This window comes from Rhinatrema bivittatum, chromosome 3 (assembly GCF_901001135.1).
Source record: "Rhinatrema bivittatum chromosome 3, aRhiBiv1.1, whole genome shotgun sequence".
Classification (NCBI taxonomy): Eukaryota; Metazoa; Chordata; class Amphibia; order Gymnophiona; family Rhinatrematidae; genus Rhinatrema; species Rhinatrema bivittatum.
The window spans coordinates 63,156,875-63,181,840 of NC_042617.1; the positions used below are offsets into that span (position 1 = coordinate 63,156,875).

The window sequence follows — 24,966 nt, forward strand, 5'->3', positions numbered from 1 at the left end:
CTCAGCTTTTGCGAGGGCGGTTTTGCATGGTCCTCAGGCAGCCTCCCGCCCAGGTGGGAGGTAAAGCTTTTGTACATCCCATTCGTACTGAGTCCATCTGGCTACATGCCAGGAAATGTTTAGATTACTTACCTGGTAATCTTCTTTTCCTTAGTGTAGACAGATGGACTCAGCATCCCGCCCCGCTGCCTGTGTGCATGAGTTTCACCGGTTCCAGGTAAGCCATGCCTTTGTTTACATGAGAGCGTGCACTTTACCAGGTGTCCACGCTTTCCGGTTGGGAATGCTGGCGGTCTCCAGCCACTGTCAATCTGTCAGGGGAATCCTGTTTTCACTTTTCACTTTTCACTGAGCGTCAGTACACACATCCATAACAGCTTTTGCAAGGAAGATTACTGAGTCGCTGCGCTTCCTGTGGGGCTATATACGCCCCCGTACTGACGTCAGTTCCGTCTCCAACTGCTAGCACGCGGATACTATCCCATTCGTACTGAGTCCATCTGTCTACACTAAGGAAAAGAAGATTACCAGGTAAGTAATCTAAACATTTGAAATGTTTGTATGCTAATGCCAGAAGTCTAAGAAGTAAGATGGGAGAATAAGAATGTATAGCAGTAAAAGATGACATAGACTTAATTGGCATCTCAGAGACATGGTGGAAGGAGGACAACCAATGGGACAGTGCTATACTGGGATACAAATTATATCGCAATGACAGAGAAGAGCACCCGGGAGGAGGTGTGGCACTTTATGTCCGGGATGGCATAGAGTCCAACAGGATAAACATCCTGCATGAGACTAAATACAAAATTGAATCTTTATGGGTAGAAATCCCTTGTGTGTCAGGGAAGACTATAGTGATAAGAGTATTCTACTATCCACCTGGTCAAGATGGTGAGACTGACAGTGAAATGCTAAGAGAAATTAGGGAAGCTAAACAAATTGGTAGTGCGGTAATAATGGGAGACTTCAATTACCCCAATATTGACTGGGTAAATGTATCATCGGGGCACGCTAGAGAGATAAAGTTCCTGGATGGAATAAATGATAGCTTTATGGAGCAATTGGTTCAGGAACCGACGAGAGAGGGAGCAATTTTAGATCTAATTCCCAGTGGAGAACAGGATTTGGTGAGAGCGGGAACAGTGGTGGGGCCGCTTGGCAATAGTGATCATAATATGATCAAATTTGATTTAATGACTGGAAGGGGGACAGTAAGCAAATCCTCGGCTCTCGTGCTAAACTTTCAAAAGGGAAATTTTAATAAAATGAGAAAAATAGTTAGAAAAAAACTGAAAGGAGCAGCTACAAAAGTAAAAAGTGTGCATGAGGCGTGGTCATTGTTAAAAAATACCATCCTAGAAGCACAATCCAGATATATTCCACACATTAAGAAAGGTGAAAAGAAGGCAAAATGATTACCGGCATGGTTAAAAGGGGAGGTGAAAGAAGCTATTTTCGCCAAAAGATCTTCATTCAAAAATTGGAAGAAGGATCCAACAGAAGAAAATAGGATAATGTATAAATGTTGGCAAGTTAAATGTAAGACATTGATAAGACAGGCTAAGAGAGAATTTGAAAAGAAGTTGGCCTAGAGGCAAAATCTCACAGTAAAAACCTTTTAAAATATATCCGAAGCAGAAAGTCTGTGAGGGAGTCAGTTGGACCGTTAGATGATCAAGGGGTTAAAGGGGCACTTAGAGAAGATAAGGCCATCGTGGAAAGATGAAATGATTTCTTTGCTTCTGTGTTCATTGAAGAGGATGTTGGGGAGGTACCCGTACTGGAGAAGATTTTCATGGGTAATGATCCAGATGGACTGAACCAAATCACGGTGAACCTAGACGATGTGGTAGACCTGATTGACAAACTTAAGAGTAGTAAATCACCTGGACCGGATGGTATACACCCCAGAGTTCTGAAGGAACTAAAAAATATGAAATTTCAGACCTATTAGTAAAAATTTGTAACCTGTCATTAAAATCATCCATTGTACCTGAAGACTGGAGGATAGCTAATGTAACCCCCATACTTAAAAAGGGCTCCAGGGGCGATCCGGGAAACTACAGACTGGTTAGCCTGACTTCAGTGCCAGGAAAAATAGTAGAACATGTTCTAAATATCAAAATCACAGAACATTTAGAAAGCCATGGTTTAATGGAACGAAGTCAGCATGGCTTTACCTAAGGCAAGTCTTGCCTCACAAATCTGCTTCACTTTTTTGAAGGAATTAATAAACATGTGGATAAAGGTGAACCTGTAGATGTAGTGTACTTGGATTTTCAGAAGGCATTTGACAAAGTTCCTCATGAGAGGCTTCTAGGAAAAATAGAAAGTCATGGGATAGGTGGCGATGTCCTTTTGTGGATTACAAACTGGCTAAAAGACAGGAAACAGAGAGTAGGATTAAATGGACAATTTTCTCAGTGGAAGGGAGTGGGCAGTGGAGTGCCTCAGGGATCTGTATTGGGGCCCTTACTTTTCAATATATTTATAAATGATCTGGAAAGAAATACGACAAGTGAGGTAATCAAATTTGCAGATGATACAAAATTTTTGAGTAGTTAAATCAGAAGCAGATTGTGATAAATTGCAGGAAGACCTTGTAAGGCTGGAAAATTGGGCATGAAAATGGCAGATGAAACTTAATGTGGACAAGTGCAAGGTGATGCATATAGGGAAAAATAACCCATGCTATAGTTATACAATGTTAGGTTCCATATTAGGTGCTACTACCCAAGAAAGAGATCTAGGCGTCATAGTGGATAACACATTGAAATCGTCGGTTCAGTGTGCTGCGGCAGTCAAAAAAGCAAACAGAATGTTGGGAATTATTAGAAAGGGAATGGTGAATAAAACGGAAAATGTCATAATGCCTCTGTATCGCTCCATGGTGAGACCGCACCTTGAATACTGTGTACAATTCTGGTCGCCGCATCTCAAAAAAGATATAATTGCGATGGAGAAGGTACAGAGAAGGGCTACCAAAATGATAAAGGGAATGGAACAGCTCCCCTATGAGCAAAGACTAAAGAGGTTAGGACTTTTCAGCTTGGAGAAGAGACGGCTGAGGGGGGATATGATAGAGGTGTTAAAATCATGAGAGGTCTAGAACGGGTAGATGTGAATCGGTTTTTTACTCTTTTGGATAATAGAAAAGACTAGGGGGCACTCCATGAAGTTAGCATGTGGCACATTTAAAACTAATCGGAGAAAGTTCTTTTTCATTCAGCGCACAAACTCTGGAATTTGTTGCCAGAAGATGTGGTTAGTGCAGTTAGTATAGCTGTGTTTAAAAAAGAATTGGATAAGTTCTTGGAGGAGAAGTCCATTACCTGCTATTAATTAAGTTAACTTAGATAATAACCACTGCTATTACTAGCAACGGTAACATGGAATAGACTTAGTTTTTGGGTACTTGCCAGGTTCTTATGGCCTGGATTGGCCACTGTTGGAAACAGGATGCTGGGCTTGATGGACCCTTGGTCTGACCCAGTATGGCATGTTCTTATGTTCTTAGGTCAATTAAACCAGCAGGCTTAGGAACATGAATTTAAATTTTGCAGCTGTCAGAAATTTAATTGTGTAAAGTTTCTGAACTCACCAGTGTCACTGTGTTCAAGGTTACCAAAGTGCTTGTTTTCTTTTCATTCTGTGATACTTCTTTTCCAGTTGACCTGCCAAGTAAAAATATTTGATTCTCAAAATAAGTATATAGTAAATGAGCTCACACAGCATTAGCTGTAGCTCAAAGCAACACATATAGTGGTATCTCTGCAGCATATCCTTCTCAATATCTCTTCGCTCCCTACAAGGAAAATAAACGTATTTATCTTGCTTGCACAGCATTCCTCACAGAAGGTGCATATAGCTCACATGGCTTGCAAGTTTCTTCTTAGCTCCATTTTGATCTAGCAAAATAAAATTAAATCTAATTCAAGAACCAATTTTTCTTTTATATAAGGTAATAAGAAAATCACCAACAAATATACATGTACACTCCCAGGTGAATTCTCAATAATCAATTCCTGGAAAAACTCTGAGCATTACTGTATTTGAGGCAAGATCTTTGGATTCTCTTTTCAGTTTGACTGAACATTGACTCAATAGTATTTTTAAAGAGAGCTGATGAAATCTTTCAATAAACTTGATGAAATAAATGAAAGATTATTTCCATTATGGGTTATTCTTACTTTTGCCAGATGTAGGGTATATATGGGGATTGGGGGTGTGAGAATTGAAAAGTGTGATAGAAGATGACTTGAAAGGCACCTTTTGATACCATCTTTCAGCATCTGGGTCAGTTATTTTTCCTTGTCTGTATGAATGTGGTGTGTGGAGGGTGTGGTTTGGTGTGTGTGTCGGGTATGTTTGTGCACTTTTGAATTGTGGGGGATGTGGTTTTGAAGGTACCTTTTGATATTTTTACCTGCTTCAGTTATTGCTCCCTGTCTGTCTGTGTTGCTCTTTGTCAAAGTGCTTTAAGAGTGAAGGGGGGGTCCGAGGGAGGGTGGGAATCAGAGCTGGTTCTGCAGATTCTGTTCCCATAGAGAGCAATGGTCATTTTTTTGGAGGGGTGGGGGGGAGGGGGGGGAGCTCAGGTCTCTGAAAATACTGACTCAATGTTTCTGGTTTTCAAGCTCTTTCAATATATTCACATTTTCTTTCTGTATGTCAGGTTTAGTAAAACTTTCTGCCCCCCTTTTTTTTTTTTTTTTTAATTCAGAAAAAGGCTAAAGACATGGTTGTTTAGGCAAGCCTTTCCTGATCACAACTGACAATCACAATGGACTCTCATAACTTTCTCCAAAAATACTACATCCACTATGTAATTAATCTGAACACTATGTAATTAATTAATTTATTGTAATTGACTAAATCGTTCCAGCTACTCTTCTTCTTCTCCAAGTTCTAATTTTCCCTTGTTTATTGTAACTTCTTCGCTACATATCAACACCAGTTTTCGTTCATTGTTTATCACTCCCCTGTTTTCTGTAAACCGGCATGATATGATTTTATCATGAATGCTGGTATAAAAAAGCTTTAAATAAATAAATAAGTGATTGTGCCTACAAATGGATAGACAGACAGATGGATATCGATCCTTTTTATATAATTCTTTTCAACACTCCGTATGTTGGAAAACATAAAAAAGACAGATGAACTATTATTATATTATTATGTTATCTGCAACACACAGATTGTTGTTTTCTTGAAGGATAAAAAAAAAGTTGGCATAGAAAAGCAGTAAAATTGGTAATCCACATGGTCTCTAAAACAGGCTGTTACCTATAAAGGAAGAAAACTATAGTTGCTAGTTTACTAATTATAGTGTGCTTGTTGGCTATGAATCAAGATCTCACTAAGCTATTGATCTTCAATTTTCCTTCAGTTCAGACAGCTGGTTGTAACAGAATGATAATGTATCTCAATAATAAAAACTGCACTAAGTATCAAGTCTGCAGCTGCTAGTTGTACTTTTTTGTTATTTGTGAGGAAATTAACAACATTTTCAGTCTGCTTATTTCCTATGCTACTGTGTTAGCAATTATTTTGCTAATATCAAAATGTCACGAAGTGTAAAATCCAGTTAATATACATTTATGTGGTATAAAGAATTTAAAAATCTCTTATTTAACATAAAAATATCTTGCATAAAAAGGCTGCATTCATTTGTTCTTTCAACTGATCTTAAACAGTTATAAAGATGCTATTTACTTTTTCCTTTCTTAAAGCTAGTGTCTTTCTCTTGTTCTAACAAAGTTCCTTCAAGTTTATATTTGAATAATTTTCAATTCATAAATTCAAAGAATTATAATAGTAACAATTAAAATGTCAAAGTATTAATGGATATTTAATGGCCAGCATTATGGAGGATAGTCTCCTTAATAAATGATTTCTTAGTTTATTTTCCTTACTTGTATTCTGCAGACCATCCTTGATCTATAACTGTATCCTCTTTGCTCATCTTGTGCCTGACTAAATTTTTATGTGGCTTTTCTCCCCACAACTCCCACTGGGAGATTGTTCCATTTACAATTTCTAGGGCAGTAGTTCTCAACTCAGTCCTGGTGGCACACTAAACCAATCAAGTTTTCAGGGCATCTCTAATGAATATGCATGAGCTAGATCTTCATGCATTGGAGACTATGTATTCAAACCTATATCATGAATATTTATTGTAGCTATCCTGAAAACCAGACTGGGGGGCAGACTCCAGGACAGGGTTGAGAACCACTGCTCTTGTGGATCCATAAAGTCTAGAGGATGTGAATGAAGAGAAGAGGCAAGGGGGTGGCTTGCTTGTGGGAATGATGGCTATTACCTGGAGATTAATATCCTTATTCAATAAACATACACACAGTTAATGCGACTCCAATATTGCTCTATGCTTCAACGGCAAGAGGAAATGTGTAAAAAAGGATTTACATCCAGAAAAAAGCAGGGGAGTAGCTTGTGTGTTACGGCGGTTACTACCCCAAATCAAATAAGCCTGATACTTCACTTTCAATGCACATCCAGCATAGCTCTCTCCTTCAACGGCAGGGAAAATGAAGAAAAGAAGATTTATATTCAGCATCAGCCAACAAGGAATGAATTACATAGTCTGGGTAAACAGATAAGCATAGGAGTAGCTGGCTTGTTAAGGTGCTTACTACCCCCGAATCAATTAAGCATGACACTTGACTTGGAATAAGTATCCAGCGCAGCTCACTGCTTCAGCAACAGAGGGAATTAACTAAAGAGGATTTTTATTCAGACAACCAACAATGGCAGAATTGCACATGCAGGGTAAACAAACGGGAGTAGCTTGCTTATTACGGCGGTTACTACCCCAAACCAATTAGCTAGATACTTCACTTAGATGCAGCTCCAGCACTGCTGTCTGCATCGATGGTGGGGGGTGGAAGGGAATTGGAACCAAAATGTTACCAATAAGGGCCCTGACCTCAGCGGTCAGAGTTACAGATTATGAAAACAAATAAGTGTGAAAGCTTGCTGGGCAGACTTGGATGGGCCGTTTGGTCTTCTTCTGCCGTCACTTCTATGTTTCTATGTATCCTCCCCATTTGTTTTTCCTGAAGATGTTTTATTTCTAAGCTGTCCTTCATGTAAAATGTCATTTGTCTTTCCTACAACTGATATGGCTATATGCCAGTCATGGGATTGATTGGACTATGTCTCTGTGATAGCAATGATATTTAGGAAAAATATATGTCACTGGGGCTTTCAGGTATGGGATATTATTACCCAGATTTTGAGTCTTTTATAGACATATGTTCTTCCAGATTTTTCTCTTTTCCTTCTTTGCATCTCTCTCTCTCCCCATCCTTATACTTGCCCTCCTTTTCCGCATCATCTTTATTTACATTTGTGGGTTCACCAACTTTGGGGATTTCTTCACCACCCAGGAAAGAGATCTATGTGTCATAGTGGATAATACATTGAAATCGTCGGCCCAGTGTGCTGTGGCAGTCAAAAAAAGCAAACAGAATGTTAGGAATTATTAGGAAGGGAATGGAAAATAAAACGGAGGATCTCATCATGCCTCTGTATTGCTCCATGGTGAGACCGCACTTCAAATACTGTGTTCAATTCTGGTCACTGCATCTCAAAAAGGATATAGCTGCACTGGAGAAAGTGCAGAGATGGGTGACAAAAATAAGTGGCATGGAACGGCTGCTCTGTAAGGAAAGGCTAAAGAAGTTAGGGCTGTTCAGTTTGGAGAAGAGTTGACTGATATGATAGAAGTCTACAAAATCATGAAAGGACTTGAACATAGAAATGACGGCAGAAGAAGACCAAACGGCCCATCCAGTCTGCCCAGCAAGTTTCGCGCTTTTTTTTTTTTTCATGCTTATCTGTTTCTCTTGGCTCTTAGTAACCTTTTGGTTCTATTTCCCTTCCACCCCCACCATTAATGTAGAGAGCAGTGTTGGAGCTGCATCCAAGTGAAATATCTAGCTTAATTAGTTAGGGGTAGTAACCGCCGCAATAAGCAAGCTATACCCATGCTTATTTGTTTACCCAGACTATGTAATTCAGTCCTTGTTGGTTGTCTGTATATAGATCCACTTTTCTTCATTCCCCCTGCCGTTGAAGCAGAGAGTTATGCTGGATATGCATTGAAAGTGAAGTATCAGTCTTTCTCCCCTGCCGTTGAAGCAAAGAGCTATGCTGGATATGGTTGAAGTGTTAGACTTTTCCCCCTGCCGTTGAAGCAGAGAGCTATGCTGGGTATGCTTGACGTATCAGACTTTCTCCCCTGCCGTTGAAGCAGAGAGCTATGCTGGGTATGCTTTGAAGTATAAGACTTTCTCTCCTGCCGTTGAAGCAGAGAGCTATGCTGGATATGCTTGAAGTATCAGACTATCTCCCATGCCATTGAAGCAGAGAGCTATGCTGGATATGCATTGAAAGTGAAATATCAGGCTTGTTTGGTTTGGGGTAGTAACTGCCATAAAAAGCAAGCTACTCCCTGCTTTTTTGTGAATGCAAATCATTTTTTTTTCCCACATTCATTTACGTCCTGTAGACTTTATGGATCCACAGTGTTTATCCCATGCCCCTTTGAAGTCTTTCACACTTCTGGTCTTCACCACTTCCTCCGGAAGGGCATTCCAGGCATCTACCACCCTCTCCGTGAAGAAATACTTCCTGACATTGGTTCTGAATCTTCCTCCCTGGAGCTTCAAATCGTGACCCCTGGTTCTGCTGATTTTTTTCCTATGGAAAAGGTTTGTCGTTGTCTTTGGATCATTAAAACCTTTCAAGTATCTGAAAGTCTGTATCATATCACCTCTGCTCCTCCTTTCCTCCAGGGTGTACATATTTAGATTCTTCAATCTCTCCTCATAAGTTATTCGATGAAGACCGTCCACCTTTTTGGTCGCCCTTCTCTGGACCCGCCTCCATCTTGTCTCTGTCTCTTTGGAGATACAGTCTCCAGAACTGAACACAGTATTCTAGGTGAGGCCTCACCAAGGACCTGTACAAGGGGATAATTACTTCCCTTTTCTTACTCGATATTCCTCTCTCTATGCAGCCCAGCATTCTTCTGGCTTTAGCTATCGCCTTGTCACATTGTTTCACCGACTTCAGATCATTAGACACCATCACCTTAAGGTCTCTCTCCTGCTGCATGCACATCAGCCCTTCTCCCCCCATCGAATACAGTTCATTTGGATTTCCACTCCCCATATGCATGACTCTGCACTTCTTGGCATTGAATCTCAGCTGCCATATCTTCGACCACTCTTCCAGCTTCCTTAAATCCCGTCTCATTCTTTCCACTCCTTCCGGCGTGTCCACTCTGTTGCAGATCTTAGTGTCATCCGCAAAAAGACAAACCTTACCTTCTATCCTGTCCGCAATGTCGCTCACAAAGATATTGAACAGGACCGGTCCCAACACCGATCCTTGCGGTACACCGCTTAAAACCGCTCTCTCTTCAGAGAGAGTTCCATTTACCATCACACATTGTCTTCTGTCCGTCAACCAGTTTGCAATCCTGGCCACCACCTCAGCACTCACTCCTAAGCTTCTCATTTTATTCACCAGTCTCCTGTGCGGGACCGTATCAAAAGCTTTGCTGAAATCCAAGTAGATGACATCAAGTGCTCTTCCTCGATCCAATTCCTTGGTTACCCAGTCAAAAAAGTCAATCAGATTTGTCTGACAGGATCTTCCCCTCTGGTCTGACAGGATGCTGCCTCTGGTCCATCAATTCTCCCGACTGTAGATAGTTCACTATTCTCTCTTTCAACAGTGACTCCATTACTTTTCCCACCACAGAAGTGAGGCTAACCGGTCTGTAGTTACCAGCCTCTTCTCTGTTCCCACTCTTGTGAAGCGGGACCACCACCACTCTTCTCCAATCACTCGGCACCACTCCCGTTTCTAGGGATCTATTGAACAGGTCACACAGCAGACCCGCCAGCACATCTCTGAGCTCCCTCAGTATCCTGGGATGAACATCATCAGGCCCTATGGCTTTGTCCACTTTCAGTTTCTCCAGCTCTTCCCATATATTTTCCCATACAGCTCTTCCCATACATTTTCTACCGTAAATGGAGTTACATCTACTCCACTCCACAAGTTAATGTAAATCAGTTATTTATTCTCTCAGATAATAGAAGGACCAGGGGGCACTCCATGAAGTTAGCAAGTAGCTCATTTAAAACAAATCAAAGAAAATTCTTTTTCACTCAGCAAATAGTTAAACTGTGGAATTTATTGCCAGGGAATGTGGTTACAGCAGTTAAGTGTTACTGGGTTTAAAAAAGGTTTGGATAAGTTCCTAGAGGTTAAATCCATAAACTGTTATTATGGTAATTAATAAGCAATAGTACCTTCTGATCTATCTAATGTTTGGGTACTTGCCAGGTACAAGTAACTTGGATTGACCATTGTTGGAAACAGGATACTGGGCTTGATGGACCCTTGGTCTGACCCAGTATGACATTTCTTATGTTCTTATGGAGCTGGTGTCAAACAACATGCGTCAACCTAGAATGTATCTTACTTGGGACGACTGAATTTTGTGTTGGGAGTGCCGACAGAATCAGTCACCAAAAATTAATACCAACTGTGTTCCCAGTAAACAACAAACATTCATTTGACGCAACTTTTAAAGGTGATGTTTGACCATCATAATAGGCATCATCGTATAGTACTGTTGACTTTAGTACTCTGCCTTACTTATAATCATAGGTCAGTCTCAAGTTATTTTTTTTAAACTTTTAATATTGCTCAAGTGAAAAGTCCTTCACCCCTGAAATGACAATATTTTGACTTAATTATTCCATGTGTGCATACAGCATGTTTTGACTTATCTGTAGTTTGTAGAAATCACTTTCTTGCCCATATGTTCTTTGGTCACATTACCAATGCCCGACACGGGGCCATGTTTCGGACAGCAAAGTCCTTTGTCAAGGGCTCAACTTATTAGGGCAACATCATGGCGTTTCTTAGTGTTCTTCAGCGTTTCACACTTGAGATTGACCTAAGATTATAAGTAAGGCAGAGTACTAAAGTCAAAAGTACTATACGATGATGCCTATTATGACGGTCAAACATCATCTTTAAAAGTTGAGTCGAATGAATGTTTATTTACTGAGAACACAGTCTGTATTAATTTTTGGTGTCAAACAAAATGCTTCATCCTGCTTAATTCCACTACTCCCTTTTGCTTAAATTTAAATCATTGCCAATATAGGGATCTACATTTTTCACTGGGGAACTCTGTCCCTTTTATGGATGGCTGCAAATCATCTCTTTTCATCTATCCAGGTCAAGGATCTGCCTTCTCAATATAAATCAAAACTCTTGAATGAGTCCTTTAGCCATGGTCAATATAAGACCAGTCAGTTGTTCCCAAGCAAACTGTGGCATCAAAATCTCTCACCTGTCCTATCTCCCAGCAGTCCTGATACAAAGAAACATAGAAGATGATGGCAGATGAGGATCACCTGATTTACCCAGTTTGTCCATTTCTGTTTGCCAATTCTGTTTGGTGATTAGTGATATCCTCCTCTTCTCTTCCACTTCCTCTTTCCTGCCACTAAGGTATTTTGCATGTGCCCCAAGCATGCTTGAATTCTGCCATTTTTTTTGTTTTGACCAACTCCACTAGAAGTTTGTTCCAGATGTTCTTTATCCTCTCAGTAAATTATTTTCTCCTATTCCTGTTAAAACTTTTTCCCTTCACTTTTCTATGATGGTTCCTTTTCCTTCAGCTTTTCATTATATGAAAATTATTTCCTTCTGGTACTTTATAGAAGGCTGTAAATACGTGAATATTTGCATCATATCTTCCCTTTATTTTCCTTCTTCTAGAGAACATGGGGGTGATAATTAAACTGCTGAATTGTTGCAAATATCACAAGTACTTTTTGTCCATGGGTTTTGCACCAGTAATCAAATCAAAACTAGGCAAATAATTTTGCTTTGATTATTACTGTGGAAAAAGTATCCATTGAGATTTGTATGTGCTATTTCTACAGGTTTTTTTCCTTGGAAGTGACACGCATCAGTCTAAAAATGTTACCTACATGCGTTATTTTCCTACCCTCCCCTAAACATGTCCTTGAGAACACCTCTTATTCAATGTAAATTTTTTTCCGCAATTCAACACTGACAATTTTCAATCAGCTCATTTCTTCAGTAAATGCTGTTTTAAACCATAGAAATGACTTTTATTATTGCACAGAAAACATATGGCAAAGTTTCTAGAACTCTGACTGAGCCTCATTGAGCATGCTCATGAATGCATTATACCACACATCCACGTGGGGTCCCCTTCTGTCTCTTCTTTTCCTCAGTTTGTCATTTTATGGTCAGGTGAGAGCCTCAGTTTGCCAACGCTTGTCCAACTTTTTCAAACTCTTTTTTCACTGCTCACACAGTCGACATGGGGTTCCCCCAGTTCTCTCTTAGTGTCCTAGATAGTTGTGTTTTGTTTATCAGTAAGGTTATTTTCATTGTCAATACCCTTGGGGAGGCAGTGCGCTCAGTGCCCACCAGTCATCGATTGCAATCTCTCGTCCCTATTATTTTGTGATGAAATGTCACTTTGGGTTTTAAGCAGTGCCTCAGGTGTACGAGGACCATGTCTATCACGGACCCCCATGATAAATGTATCCTCTGCTTTGGGGTATTGCACGACATCTAGCCTTGCAGCAGGTGCACTAGGATGACCCGAAGGGACATAAGATCCGGCTCAACAAGATGGAGCATCTCTTTGGGCCAACAAAGACCAATCCATAAGCATCGAGGGACCTGTGAGCTGCACCAGTGGACACCGAGCCCTTGACATTGGCAGGGCTGTCAGTTCCTTCGGTTCTATCGAGGTCATTGGCTGAGAGGGATGTCAGAAACTGACTGTTGGGCTCCTTCAGATCGAGGATGTCTGGTTTGTCAGCCTCGGCCTTGGCACCAGGGGAAGACCATTCCGAGCATTGAGGGAAGCTGAAGAAGCATTGGTATCTGTCCCCATCACTGCATGATGCCAGGCACAGGGATGCACCAGCTTCTGATATGATGCCCCTGAAGTGATCTCACATCGAGGAAAGCCAGTCCTCCTTTGATGCCGGTGCTACGCCACAGACTTCATCAGTCCTGATGCCAGCCACCAATCCTCCTCTCAGTTCCAAAGAGGATCTGGTTTCACCTCCTGTGTCCCAGCCTGTTTTGGCATCAGCAATGTTTGAGGAGGAATTGGAGAGGCGTGTGCAGCTGGCTGTCGAGATGGCGATGCGCAGCCTCAAGCATCCTGGCACCGAAACCAGCACTGTTGCTCCTCAAGCTGCTGTTGGAATCCCTGCATGTGCTTATTGTTCCCAGGGTGGCATTGATGCCCTGAGGGGCACCAATGCTGCCACCTGCTGATCCGGTCATTCTTGCCGGTTCCTCAGAGGAGAAGCTCCCCCAAAGCTGGAGAAGACACCAGGGCCTGTGGCTCCATGTCCAATTCCACTGGTGCTTGCACCAATAAAGCAGAGACCAAGCACCTAGGACCCCCATCCCCTGTCAATGACAGTAGGGGATGAGGGCACCTAGGACCCCTGGGGGGGATGACTTATCTGTGGTTTATAATGATGCTTCTGATCCATCTCCTTTAGAGGAGCAGAGGAAGTCCCTGCTAGAGGACCTCTCTTTCACAGGGTTTGTTTGGTTGATGGTGGAGGCCATCCCCTTTCAGTTGATGACTGAAAAGGATACCAGGCACAAAATGCTTGATATCCTCCAGTTCATGGAGCTTCCCAAGGACATTGTGGCAGTCCCAGTGCACAAGATCCTTGGGGAATTGCTGTTGAGCATGTGGGAACAACCCATCACAGTGTCTCCTGTGAACAGGAAGATGGACGTGGTTTAGCTTGTCCAAAAGGCTCTCTGATTCGACAAGCATCAGCTGCCCCACCAATCGCTAGTCATTTAATCTGCTCTCAGGAAAGATCAGGCACTCTCAGACCCATCACTCAGCACCCTGGGGAAGAATCACAGAGCGATGGATGCTCTTGGGAGGTAGGTATTCCAAGGCAATATTCTTATTGCCTGCTTAGCTGCCTACTAGCTCTACATGAGCCAATATACATGAGATATCTGGAAGCAGATGTAGGATGTTGTCTCAGCAGCAGCAAGACACACTCCTGTCATTGGTGCATAAGGGTCTGGAATGTAGGAAACACAAGATCCGCTCAACCTACGATGTTTTCAAGAGTATTGAGGGTCCCTGCAGCAGGAATTGGCGCCCACAAGATCGCATGGCTGCCGGCCTTGGGTCTCAGACCAGAGGTGCAAGAGCCCCACTCACTGAATTGCCTTGTACAGCAGAAAATCTCTTCAGAGATAAGGCAAAGGACACAGTGGTCTAATATGGAACCACTATGCAACTGTTAAGCACCTCTCCACTAGCACTCCAGATCTGCCCTTCTCAATCAGGAGGTGATCAAGTTCTGGGCCAAGGAGATACTCCTTCTGCCAGAGGAAATTCCATCCTCCGCCTCCTCATGCCAGTCAGTCTCATCAGTGCTCTTGTGGCTGGCCCAGGCAACAAAGAGCCCCGAAGCCCCAGCCACTGCTTCTGTCAAGTCCAGGGATGGGGGTTTGACTGGCTCATAGGGAACATAGCCCAGTCACCCATACCCAAGGCAATGGATCTGTTGGTCGGGGGAAGGCTACAGTTTTTTGTGAACTGGTGACCTAGTGCAACTTCAAACCAGTGGGTTCTTTCTATCATCTACCAAGAGTACCAATTGAACTTATTGGATGCCCCACAAAAATTGCCCCCTGAGCCCATTCTGGGGCCCCCGTAGTTCATCAGGAGGTACTAGTAGTGGAGGTGTCCTCCCTCTTAATAGCTGGAGTGGTTGAACCCATTCCACCAGGGCAACAAAGGCAGGGATTTTACTCCTGGTACCTCCTGATATCTGTCCCACTCCAAACCTAAGGGCCTTGAACAAATTCACCAAAAAGAAAAATTCATAATGGTTTCCCTGGGCACCGTGATCCCATTCTTGCAAAAAGGGGACTGGCTATGCTCCCTGAACCTGAAAGACGCTTACACAGATATCTAGATCTTCCCAAGTGACTGGAAGTATCTCCAATTCGTGATGGGAAAACAGCACTTTCAATATTGAATGCTGCAGTTTGGGTTTGCGACGGCCCCATGTGTTTTTACAAAATGCCTAACTGACATGGCTACGCACCTTTGCAGACTTGGAGTATATGTTTTCCCGTATCTGAATGATTGGCTGGTCAAGAGCACTTCTCGGGCGGGGGCCAATGAGTCCATGCGCTTGACCATTCTGTTACTGGCGACCAAGGGTTTGTCATCAAATAACCCAAGTCCCTCAATTGGACTTTATTGGTACCCTGCTAGATACTGCTCAGGCTAAGTCATCCCTGCCTTAAAAAGGGCCATCAACCTGATGACCATTGTGGTGGGGATTCAATAGAGCCAGCAGGTGTCAGCTTGGCACATGTTAAGGCTTTTGGGTCATATGGCTGAGACAGTTCGTCACTCCCTTGGAACGTTTACACATGCGAAAGGCCCAATGGACTCTGAAGTCATAGTTGCGTCAAGCCACACAGGACCTCCAAGATCACATCCAAGTCACTTCATCTCTCCAGGACTCTTTGTCCTTGTGGCGAGTATTTTCAAATCTGGAACAGGGAACCTCCTTGCAAAATCATCCTACCTAAATTGTCCTGATCACGGATGTGTCCACCCTGGCTTGGGGAGTTCATGTAGATGGCCTCAGCCCTCAGGGTCTATGGTCTGCCCAGGAATATCCTTATCAAATCATTTTCCTGGAGCTCTGTGGAATTAGGTACATGCTGTGGGCTTTCAGTGATCAGCGGGCCAACAGAATTGTCCTGATCTAAACAAACAAATAGCAATGTGGCATATCAACAAGCAGGGAGGGACAGGCTTGTACCTCTTGTGCTAGGAAGCAATCCAGATCTGGTCATGGGCCCACTCCCACTAGACGATGCTCAGGACCATGTACCTGGCCACAACAAAGAAAGTAATAGCAGACAGACCAAGTCACATCTTTAGACCCATGAATGCTATGTGTGCCAAGGGGTCACGAATCGGATCTTCTGCCTCTAGGGAAGCCCAGATATGGATCTTTTTGCAGCACCTTTGAACAGGAAGGTTCCTCAGTTCTGCTCCCTGTACAAGGCACACTCAAGCCAGCCTCAGATACCCTCGCCCAACAATGTATGCGTAAACTCCAGCACCACTGGTAGCAAAGACTCTCTTGAAGCTTCACGAAGACAAAGGGGCCAAAATAGGTCTGGTTTCCACTCTTAAGAAGGGAATGGTTAATAAAACAGAAAATGTCATGATGCCTCTATTTCGCTCCATGGTGAGACCGCACCTTGAATACTATGTACAATTCTGGTCACCGCATCTCAAAAAAGATATATTTGCGATGCAGAAGGTACAGAGAAGGGCAACCCCTATGAGGAAAGGCTCCCCTATGAGGAAAGGCTGAAGAGGTTAGGGCTGTTTAGCTTGGAGAAGAGACGGCTGAGGGGTGGATATGATAGAGGTCTTTAAGATCATGAGAGGTCTTGAACGAGTAGATGTGAATCGGTTATTTACACTTTCGAATAATAGAAGGACTAGGGGGCATTCCATGAAGTTAGCAAGTAACACATTTAAGACTAATCGGAGAAAATCCTTTTTCACTCAACGCACAATAAAGCTCTGGAATTTGTTGCCAGAAGATGTGGTTAGTGCAGTTAGTGTAGCTGGGTTCTAAAAGGTTTGGATAAGTTCCTGGAGGAGAAGTCCATTAACGGCTATTAATCAAGTTTACTTAGGGAATAGCCACTGCTATTAATTACATCAGTAGCTTGGGATCTTCTTAGTGTTTGGGTAATTGCCAGGTTCTTGTGGCCTGATTTGGCCTCTATTGGAATCAGGATGCTGGGCTTCATGGACTCTTGGTCTGACCCAGCATGGCAATTTCTTATGTTCTTATGTTCTTCTGGAAACCAATCAGACTGGAGATTTCCCCAGATCTCGTCACACAGGATCTGATAATAACCTGGATTAAATAATTAAATAATGAAACAGAGACAGATTGTGACAACCCAACCTCCAGGCCTTTTCACTCACAGCCTGGATGTTAAGAGGTTAATATTGCAATTACTCATTCTCTCGGAAAATGTATCTCAGGTTCTGGGTCTTCCAGAAAGCCTTTCACTAGAAAGTCATATGGACTGAAGTGGAGGAGGTTTTCCAAGTGGTGTGAGCAGAAGGCCCTAGATCCTTTCTCCTGCTCCCCACAGAAACTGCTTAACTATGTTCTACACCTAGTAGAAGCTGTTTGAAGACCAACCTCATAAGAATTCATCTAAATGGGATTTGTGCATATCACCATGGTATAGATGGTACGCCTATCTCTGTATATTCCACATTTTTATGCACCTTCGGCACAGTATACAGTTCTGGTATATGGGGATAAGAAACCATAAAGAAACAACTTCTTTTTTAGGAACAACTTTATGCTGAAACATTTTCGTCTTGCCTGTAGCAATATGTTTTATTGAAGGGTAATTATCTGAGGGCAGAAAGTTGGCGCATTTCTCTTATTTTGTGACTTATTTTTATGTAAATATGTGTGTTAATTTAAGCTGCCCAGAATATGGGATGGAGTGGCATTTAAATGTTTTAAAATATTTTTATTGCAAGCCACCTAGGAGACTTGATAGTATGGCCTATAATTATTTTAATAAATAAATACATTACCCCATTAGCTTTTGCAGCTGCTTTGTCACACTGGCTTCCTTGAGGTCATCAGAGGTAACTACCCCTGTGTCTTTCCTTCTGCTTTGTGACTGCTAGTTTTTCCTCTCAAATATGGCATTTGGCCCTTGGTTTTTGCATTTTTTGGATGCAAACATAGTTGTCAAACTCTTGACCATTCTTCCAGTTTTTAGCATAGTTTTATAGGGAAACTGTTGCTAGAAGATCATGTGTATCTGTTTGTCTTCCCGCACTTCCTAAAACTATATACACACATACAAATTAAGTTTTGAACCATTCTTTCAATTTCATTTATATTTATTCCATAGGTGATAGCACACCCAGTGACACCCAGCTAACACTTTTCATACTCTCTCTGTGCCCTTGACACATACAATCTCCTCTTATTATTTCCTGCTGGAAAACAGGCAAGTTGAGTTAAAATGTCAGGGCAGTCAGAGTATATTCACCACTGTTAGTATATAAAGATTAAAAAGTATGAGATTATCTGTTTATTTTTGACTACCTAGGATTTATTTTTCACCTACATCATCTTATCCGGTACTTATTTGTAAGGGTATGCATCCTTGACTATTGCAATCTGCGTGTTGTGGAATAATGCACAGACGTTTAGCCACATTGACAGAAGACAGTGTTTTCAGACAATTGATTAACATGGGTACAACTCTTTTTACCCTCCTAAATCACTTTAAAAAAAATTGTCCTCTAAAGGCTTGATTTTCAAAACACTTTACCTGCAAAAAAACTTTGTTTTATGCGAATAAATCTTGCTTTGAAAATCAACTCAGGATTTCTGCAGGCAGATTCCTGATTTTGCGCATATTTGTACCTGCAGCCAATGTATGTGTTGGGGGCAGAGTTGATATGAGAAAAGGATTTATGCGCATATTTTTTTTATTTTTTGAAAGTATGCCTGTAAATCTACATGATCAAAGTTACACCTGTGGAAGTGTAGCTTTGTGCCTGTATGTCCACATCCAAACCCACCCATTTCAAAGTGGACTTATGCTCCTAAGTCCGTTTTGAAAATTTGGGATAAAGTCTGCAAGTAAAAAGTACCCGCAGACTTTAGCCCTATGTTGGTTGATACAAAATTGTGCGCTCTGTTTTTATAGAATATTTTATCATGCTGGTCTCAACCCTTGCTGTATATAATACTAGTCTCGTTCTTGTCATTATTGCAGCATGCTTCTCATCATTCCTATTTGAGCAATGGAAAGACTTTGCAAACTGTGAACATCATTAAACCAAACAGTATTCCAGGGGTCAAGAGGCAGAGAACAAATTGGCTCAATGCTCCTGATGATGGTTTCTTTATTGCTACAGAAGAGACAAGGTAAAGTGAAAGCAGCGTAGGCCTGGTTTACTAAGAATCCAATTTGGACTAAGATTCTATCAGGTTTTTTTTTTTATTATGTTAGTTTTATTACATTTACTTTATTATGTTTTCTCTAGACATGAGCATATATAAATCATGTGTTCGTTAACGTGACTCACTGCACATCATTTGGAAGGATGTTGTCTTAAGCTTAGAATATTCATATGGAATGGATTTTTTGAAAAGGTTTTAATCGGCTAACTTCAGGAGTTAGCTCATTATCTACTTTTAACATTTTCCCCCTACTGATCAGCTAAATTCAACCATCTAAATTCACAAGATGACCAATTTATCTGGTCACAAAAGGAGCAGCTCCAGGGGTATTCTAGGGTAGGCTTATGATTTAACTTGTTAGTGCTGATTTTCAGCCCTAACTGGCCAAGTTTAAGTGAGCAACCCCAGCTTTACAAATAGCAGTCCTAAATCTAGTTAGCTTAGATATAGGTACATTTTCAGCTGAAACCCTTGCCTGTTAGGTTTGGCAAAACAATTTATCTAAAGATAACCAGCTTATCTGCTTAGCAGACTACATAGTCTTTTTCTGCCATCATGTTTCTTTGTTTCTATCTTTGAAACTTGACCACACAGTTTCTCTGCTTTTAGGTGACTTCAAAACACTGTGAATCTAGCTGTCCTCTATTGTATTCTGCCACTTCCAGATTCTTTAGGGTTGTTTTTTCATTTTAATTTTCTTCTTTTATATCGATTACTCTTCTCACTCATATAATTTGACATGCATCAACAGCATTGAATACATTTTTTAGGTTTCTTTGTTACTTTATTTTATTTCTAATATTTTTAAATTTTTCTTAATGTTTTTGACAAATATGTCACACATACTTCAAGTCTTGAGCCTGCTGCAAACAGAAAATATTACTGTCATATATTTGCTACTGATGTTTGGAAGAACATAATATGAGAAGCGCTATGCTGGGTCAGACCAGTGCCCCATCAAGCTCAGCATCCTGTGTCTGACAGTGGCTAATCTGGGTCACTTGGAAATCCATTCCATATTTCTTACTGCCAGAACTAAGAGATGATAATCCCAAGTCTGTTTAGCTAATGTTTGTTAATGGGCCCTTCACTCCAGAATCTTGGTCAAACCTTTTATAAATGCTATAATATCAACTTTGTCCAGATCATCCAGAAAAAAAAATCCAGAGCTTTAATTGTGCATTGACTGAAAAAAAAAGAATTTTTAAAATTTGTTTTAAATCTGTTATCAATTAGTTTCATAAACTGTCTCCTAATCCTAGTTCAATTTGAAAGGCTAAATAACTTTTCCATATTAATTTGTTCCACAGCACTCGTGATTTTAGATACCGCTATCATATTCTCTCACAATCATCTCTTCTCCAAGCTGAAGAACCCTATCATATTTAACCTTTCTTCAGAAGGGAGCCATTTCATCCTCTATCTTTTTTGTTGCCTGTTTCTGTAACTTTTGTAGTTCTACTACATCTTTTTTGAAATGGGGCAACCAAAACTGCACACAATATTAAAGGTGTGTTCATAACATCATACAGAGGCTTTATGATATTCTCAGTTTTATTCGTTATGCTATTCTGAATAATTTGTAACATTTTATTTGTTTTATTGACCACTGCTACATATTGAATTGAGAATTTCAATGTATTGTTTATAATGCCCCCAAAGTCCTTTTCCTGATCAATAACTCCTAATATTGAACACAGCATTGTCTACATATAATTAGGATTATTTTTCCCTATGTGCATCACTTTGCACTTTTCATATTAAATCTCATTTACCATTAGAAACTATTTATCAAGTCTTGCAGGGCCTTCCTACAGTTCCTCACAGTCTGGTTGTTTTTTTTGTTTTTTTTTTTAACAACTTTGAATAATCTCCTCATGAGTCATGAAGTAGACTCTGTTCATTCTGAGTTCTTACCAGATATTTTCCCATCAGACAAACAGAAGTATCCTCGCCCTTATCCTCTTCAGCATCATGGCTCAGTGTTCTCCTGTGGTTGGGTCAGGAGGAAGATTTTATGGGGTTTCTGTTAGTTCCCCTATCAGAGTTGTCCCAGCATACGTCTCTATCAGAGATCTCTGTTCCAAGTTCTTGGATAAGCTGGCAAAGATATTGTTTATCAGTGTCAGGAAGAAAAAGGACCTGAGGACAATGGAGGCTGAAGAAACAGGTTCATCACCTCTTTAAGGATCTCCAGATGAGGATGTGGCTAATGCCGACATAGTGCCTTCTGATGGCTTGGAAGCTGGATTTAAAATACAGCATCCAAACATCCCCAGATTTTGGTGTCATCCAACTACCACACCAATCAGTAATGATGGAATCAGAATCAAAACATGCTAAGTACACTTACAATCAACAGGCTTCTTGGGAAAGACCCAAAGGTTGTGTTCAGAATAAAGGTTTTTCAGAGATCCTTGTTGAGTGCCCAGATTGTGGCTCATTCACTCTACATAGTCTAGTACAGTGATGGTGAACTCCAGTCCTCGAGTGCCACAAACAGGCCAGGTTTTCAGGATATCCACAATGAATATGCATGCGGGAGATTTGCATGCACTACCTCCATTATATGCAAATCTCTCATATGCATAATCATTGTGGATAACCTGAAAACCTGGCCTGTTTGTGGAACTCGAGGACTGGAGTTCGCCAACACTGGTCTAGTATCTCCACAAATGCATGCAAAAGCTAAATCCTCTGTTGGATTCGACATACTCTGAACAGATGGTCATCTGCTGTGAAGTAGAATAATGTGAGAAGCACTTCATCTTTTTCATTAATTAAGTTTTTGGTACTTCAGTCAGGAATTTGGCTGCTTTAATAGGAGTCTAATGGCTCATATGGGTGTGAGCGAGTGGCCTCTGAGAAGATGGAAATGAATGTCTTGCAGATGTGACCTGTACAGGGAATAATTTAAATGGTGACACTGATTAAAGAGGATCAATTGCCCCTAATACTGAATATGGGTGAGAGTCCTATTTGACACTGGCATCGCAAGATACTGGACACAACAAGCCTTGGACAATAACGACAAGGCCAATAGTAGAGACATTGCCACAGGCTATCAGCAGCCACCAAAATAGCACTTCTGCCATCCTCCTGGTGACGAACAGACCACTAACGCAGACAGAATCCCTTTACACTCTCTACCGGCATAGCCTTTGGCACCTGAATCAGGAACAAACACTCATTCTGGTAAGGCAGAGTGAGATGCCTAGATTAAGTGAAGCATGCAAATAGATTTGCCTAATTGCATAGGGTTGGGTCTAGAACCATGCAGTAAGAATTAATAGCTATTATTTAGTGTGAGGTAGCAAGAGCCACTGGATCTCCCAAAGACTTATAGCCATATTATCGAACACAGTAAGATTGAAATGCATGCTGGAAACAGAGATGATGACCTGACCACAACACTACTGGGTCGCTTGCCTGATTCCTCTAAAGTTTGCCTACCTGCACTAGAGACTAAACCAGTGATAGTGAACTCCAGTCCTCAATTGCCACAAACAGGCCAGGTTTTCAGGATATCCAAAATGAATATGCATGAGATAGATTTGCTTACAATGGAGGCAGTGCATGTAAATCAATAAGACAACAGATGCTCAACGCTCAGCGTTTTGCCCCTGCAGGCTGCCTCAGGGAGTGTTCATAATTGCACATACCTCATTAAAACACAAATTACCAGTCAGAATGCTCAAGAAAAAATAGCTCAAAAATACAATTTCAATTTATACATACTTATCCTGATGAGAGTACCTGAACAACTTCAGTGTAAAATGGCTGACAACAGATAGAATGCTATTGGCAGAGACACAGGACAGGCTAGCATTTCACTGTCCTCATTCATGGGAGTACCGCATAACACTAAGGCTGTTGCATCCGTCGCTGCTCGACCCTCCGGGTCTGATGGACAGTTAGCTGCCGCGGCGTCTTCTTGCCATCTCCCTCCGGCGTCCCCGGACCGGCACGACGCTGCGGATCCGCCATGTTGCCTGATGACATAGGGTGCACGCTCCGATTGATGTACCAGCAAGGACGCGAACTTCGGGGGCGTCCCCCTGAGATGACATCATCCGCTTCCAATATAAAAGGTCTCAGTATTCGCTAACGAATCGAGTTAGCAAGGAGAATGTCTTCGCTTCAAGCGGGGATTGATAGCGGAGATTGATTTGTACTCGCTTGTCTCTCTACGCTACTCTGCCTCCTCGGACTTACCAGGGGTACCCGCTCCTCGGGGGCCTCGCTCTCTTTTCTTTATTTCAGATTGCAGATAGGAACCGGTACTCGCTCCTCGAGGGCCCATGTTCCTGGACACTCTGAAGATTCTCTACTGCCTGAAGCTATCGCAGATACAGACATTTGTGAGTTACCATCACACTTTCAGAGCTTTCCCTGGAACCAGGTACTGGCTCCTCGAGAGCCTAACCCTTTCCAGCTACTGAGCTTCCTTAAGACCTTATGTGAGTTTTGTCATCTAGTTCTGGCTATGAACACAGCATACCCTGTCTACTCACTATCTATAGTTCTCTACAGCTCAGCAACCCTGGGATCGTTGTTCCAGTACCTGAGGGACTTCAGCCCTGCCGGGCATATCAGCGCACTACTGCCACCTCTGATGGTTCTACTAACTTGTCCAATAAAAGAACTGTCTGTGTCTGTCTCCATACCCAAGCCTAGCTGGTGGTCCCTCTCAGGATATCCTCCTGGGGGCGCATCGGCCTAAGGATCCACCTATCTATATTCCTCTACAGCTGAGTGCCCTCTCCAAGCACTCCGCTGGTAACAGATTGCTACTCCTTCCCCATCAGGAGTCTTCAGCAACAGACTCATAACAGATTGCCAACTCCGAAGTCTTTAACAGATTAACTACTCCCTCTACAGGAGCTGAGCATATCAGATTGTCAACTCCTCCCTTCTTGAGGAGTAGATCATAACAGATTGCTAACTCCTCCTTCTGCAGTAGCCAGTTCCATAACAGATTAACTTCTCCTCCAACAGGAGTATCCAGCAACCAGTTCATAACAAAGGCTCAAGAGGATGCAGTAATATTCTTGGAAGATGTGATGAGCAATGTAGCTGATCAGCTTTATGACATTACAAAAGAATCATGTAGGTACCTGAAAGAACAATGCCCCAGATTCAATGCATAATTTATAGACAAAAGCTGATAGTAATTTCAGAACATTGTTGGTGCACTGGGACCCGACATGTGCATTCTGTCTGAAGCTGAAAGTGATGAGGGCCTGGATGCCACAATTGACCTGCTAAAAGAAGAGCAAAGAATGACAGGAAATGCTGACATGCAAGTACTGGGGATGACAGAGCTGAACGCTACCTTTTGAGGATTGCCTCAGGACCTTCAGATTATGAGACTGACACATTACCTGCTGTGTTAAGAATGTTCTGGGTCCCCATTACTGAAGTGAAATGGAACAGTAAATATTTCAACAAGTCTTAACACTGTTTGGCTGTCATGTGAGAGTAAGAAAATTGGGTTCGCTGTTCTCTGCTGCCTGGGTACATGCCCATTCAGGCATGCCTGAGCAGCCTTTATGCAGGTGAATGAGAATCATTAAACTTCAGCCTGCAAGTACATTGGACCAAAATAGCCTAAATACCAGGCATAAAAGTAGAATGACTCAAAAAACTGCCTGTATCTAGTAATAAATAGGGAGAGAATGCATATTTAATAAAAATACAGTTAATAAACGTACTTATGTCTGCATGCCAATGCCAATAATATGTAAATAAGGCTATATTTTCATTTTTCATTTTAATAAAATGTATTAATCACCTCACAGAGCAATGG

At 41.7% G+C, this 24,966-nt stretch overlaps 1 protein-coding gene across 2 annotated transcripts in view; it reads left to right on the plus strand.

Annotated features, from left to right (window-relative positions):
* The window catches only part of MTA3 (metastasis associated 1 family member 3), a 525,799-nt gene that overhangs the window by 390,410 nt on the left and 110,423 nt on the right, over nucleotides 1-24,966 (plus strand). For both annotated transcript variants that reach the window (XM_029593316.1, XM_029593317.1), the window contains exon 18: nucleotides 18,970-19,121. In XM_029593316.1, coding sequence (XP_029449176.1) covers nucleotides 18,970-19,121 — 152 coding nt within the window. The remainder of the gene's footprint in view (nucleotides 1-18,969; nucleotides 19,122-24,966) is intronic.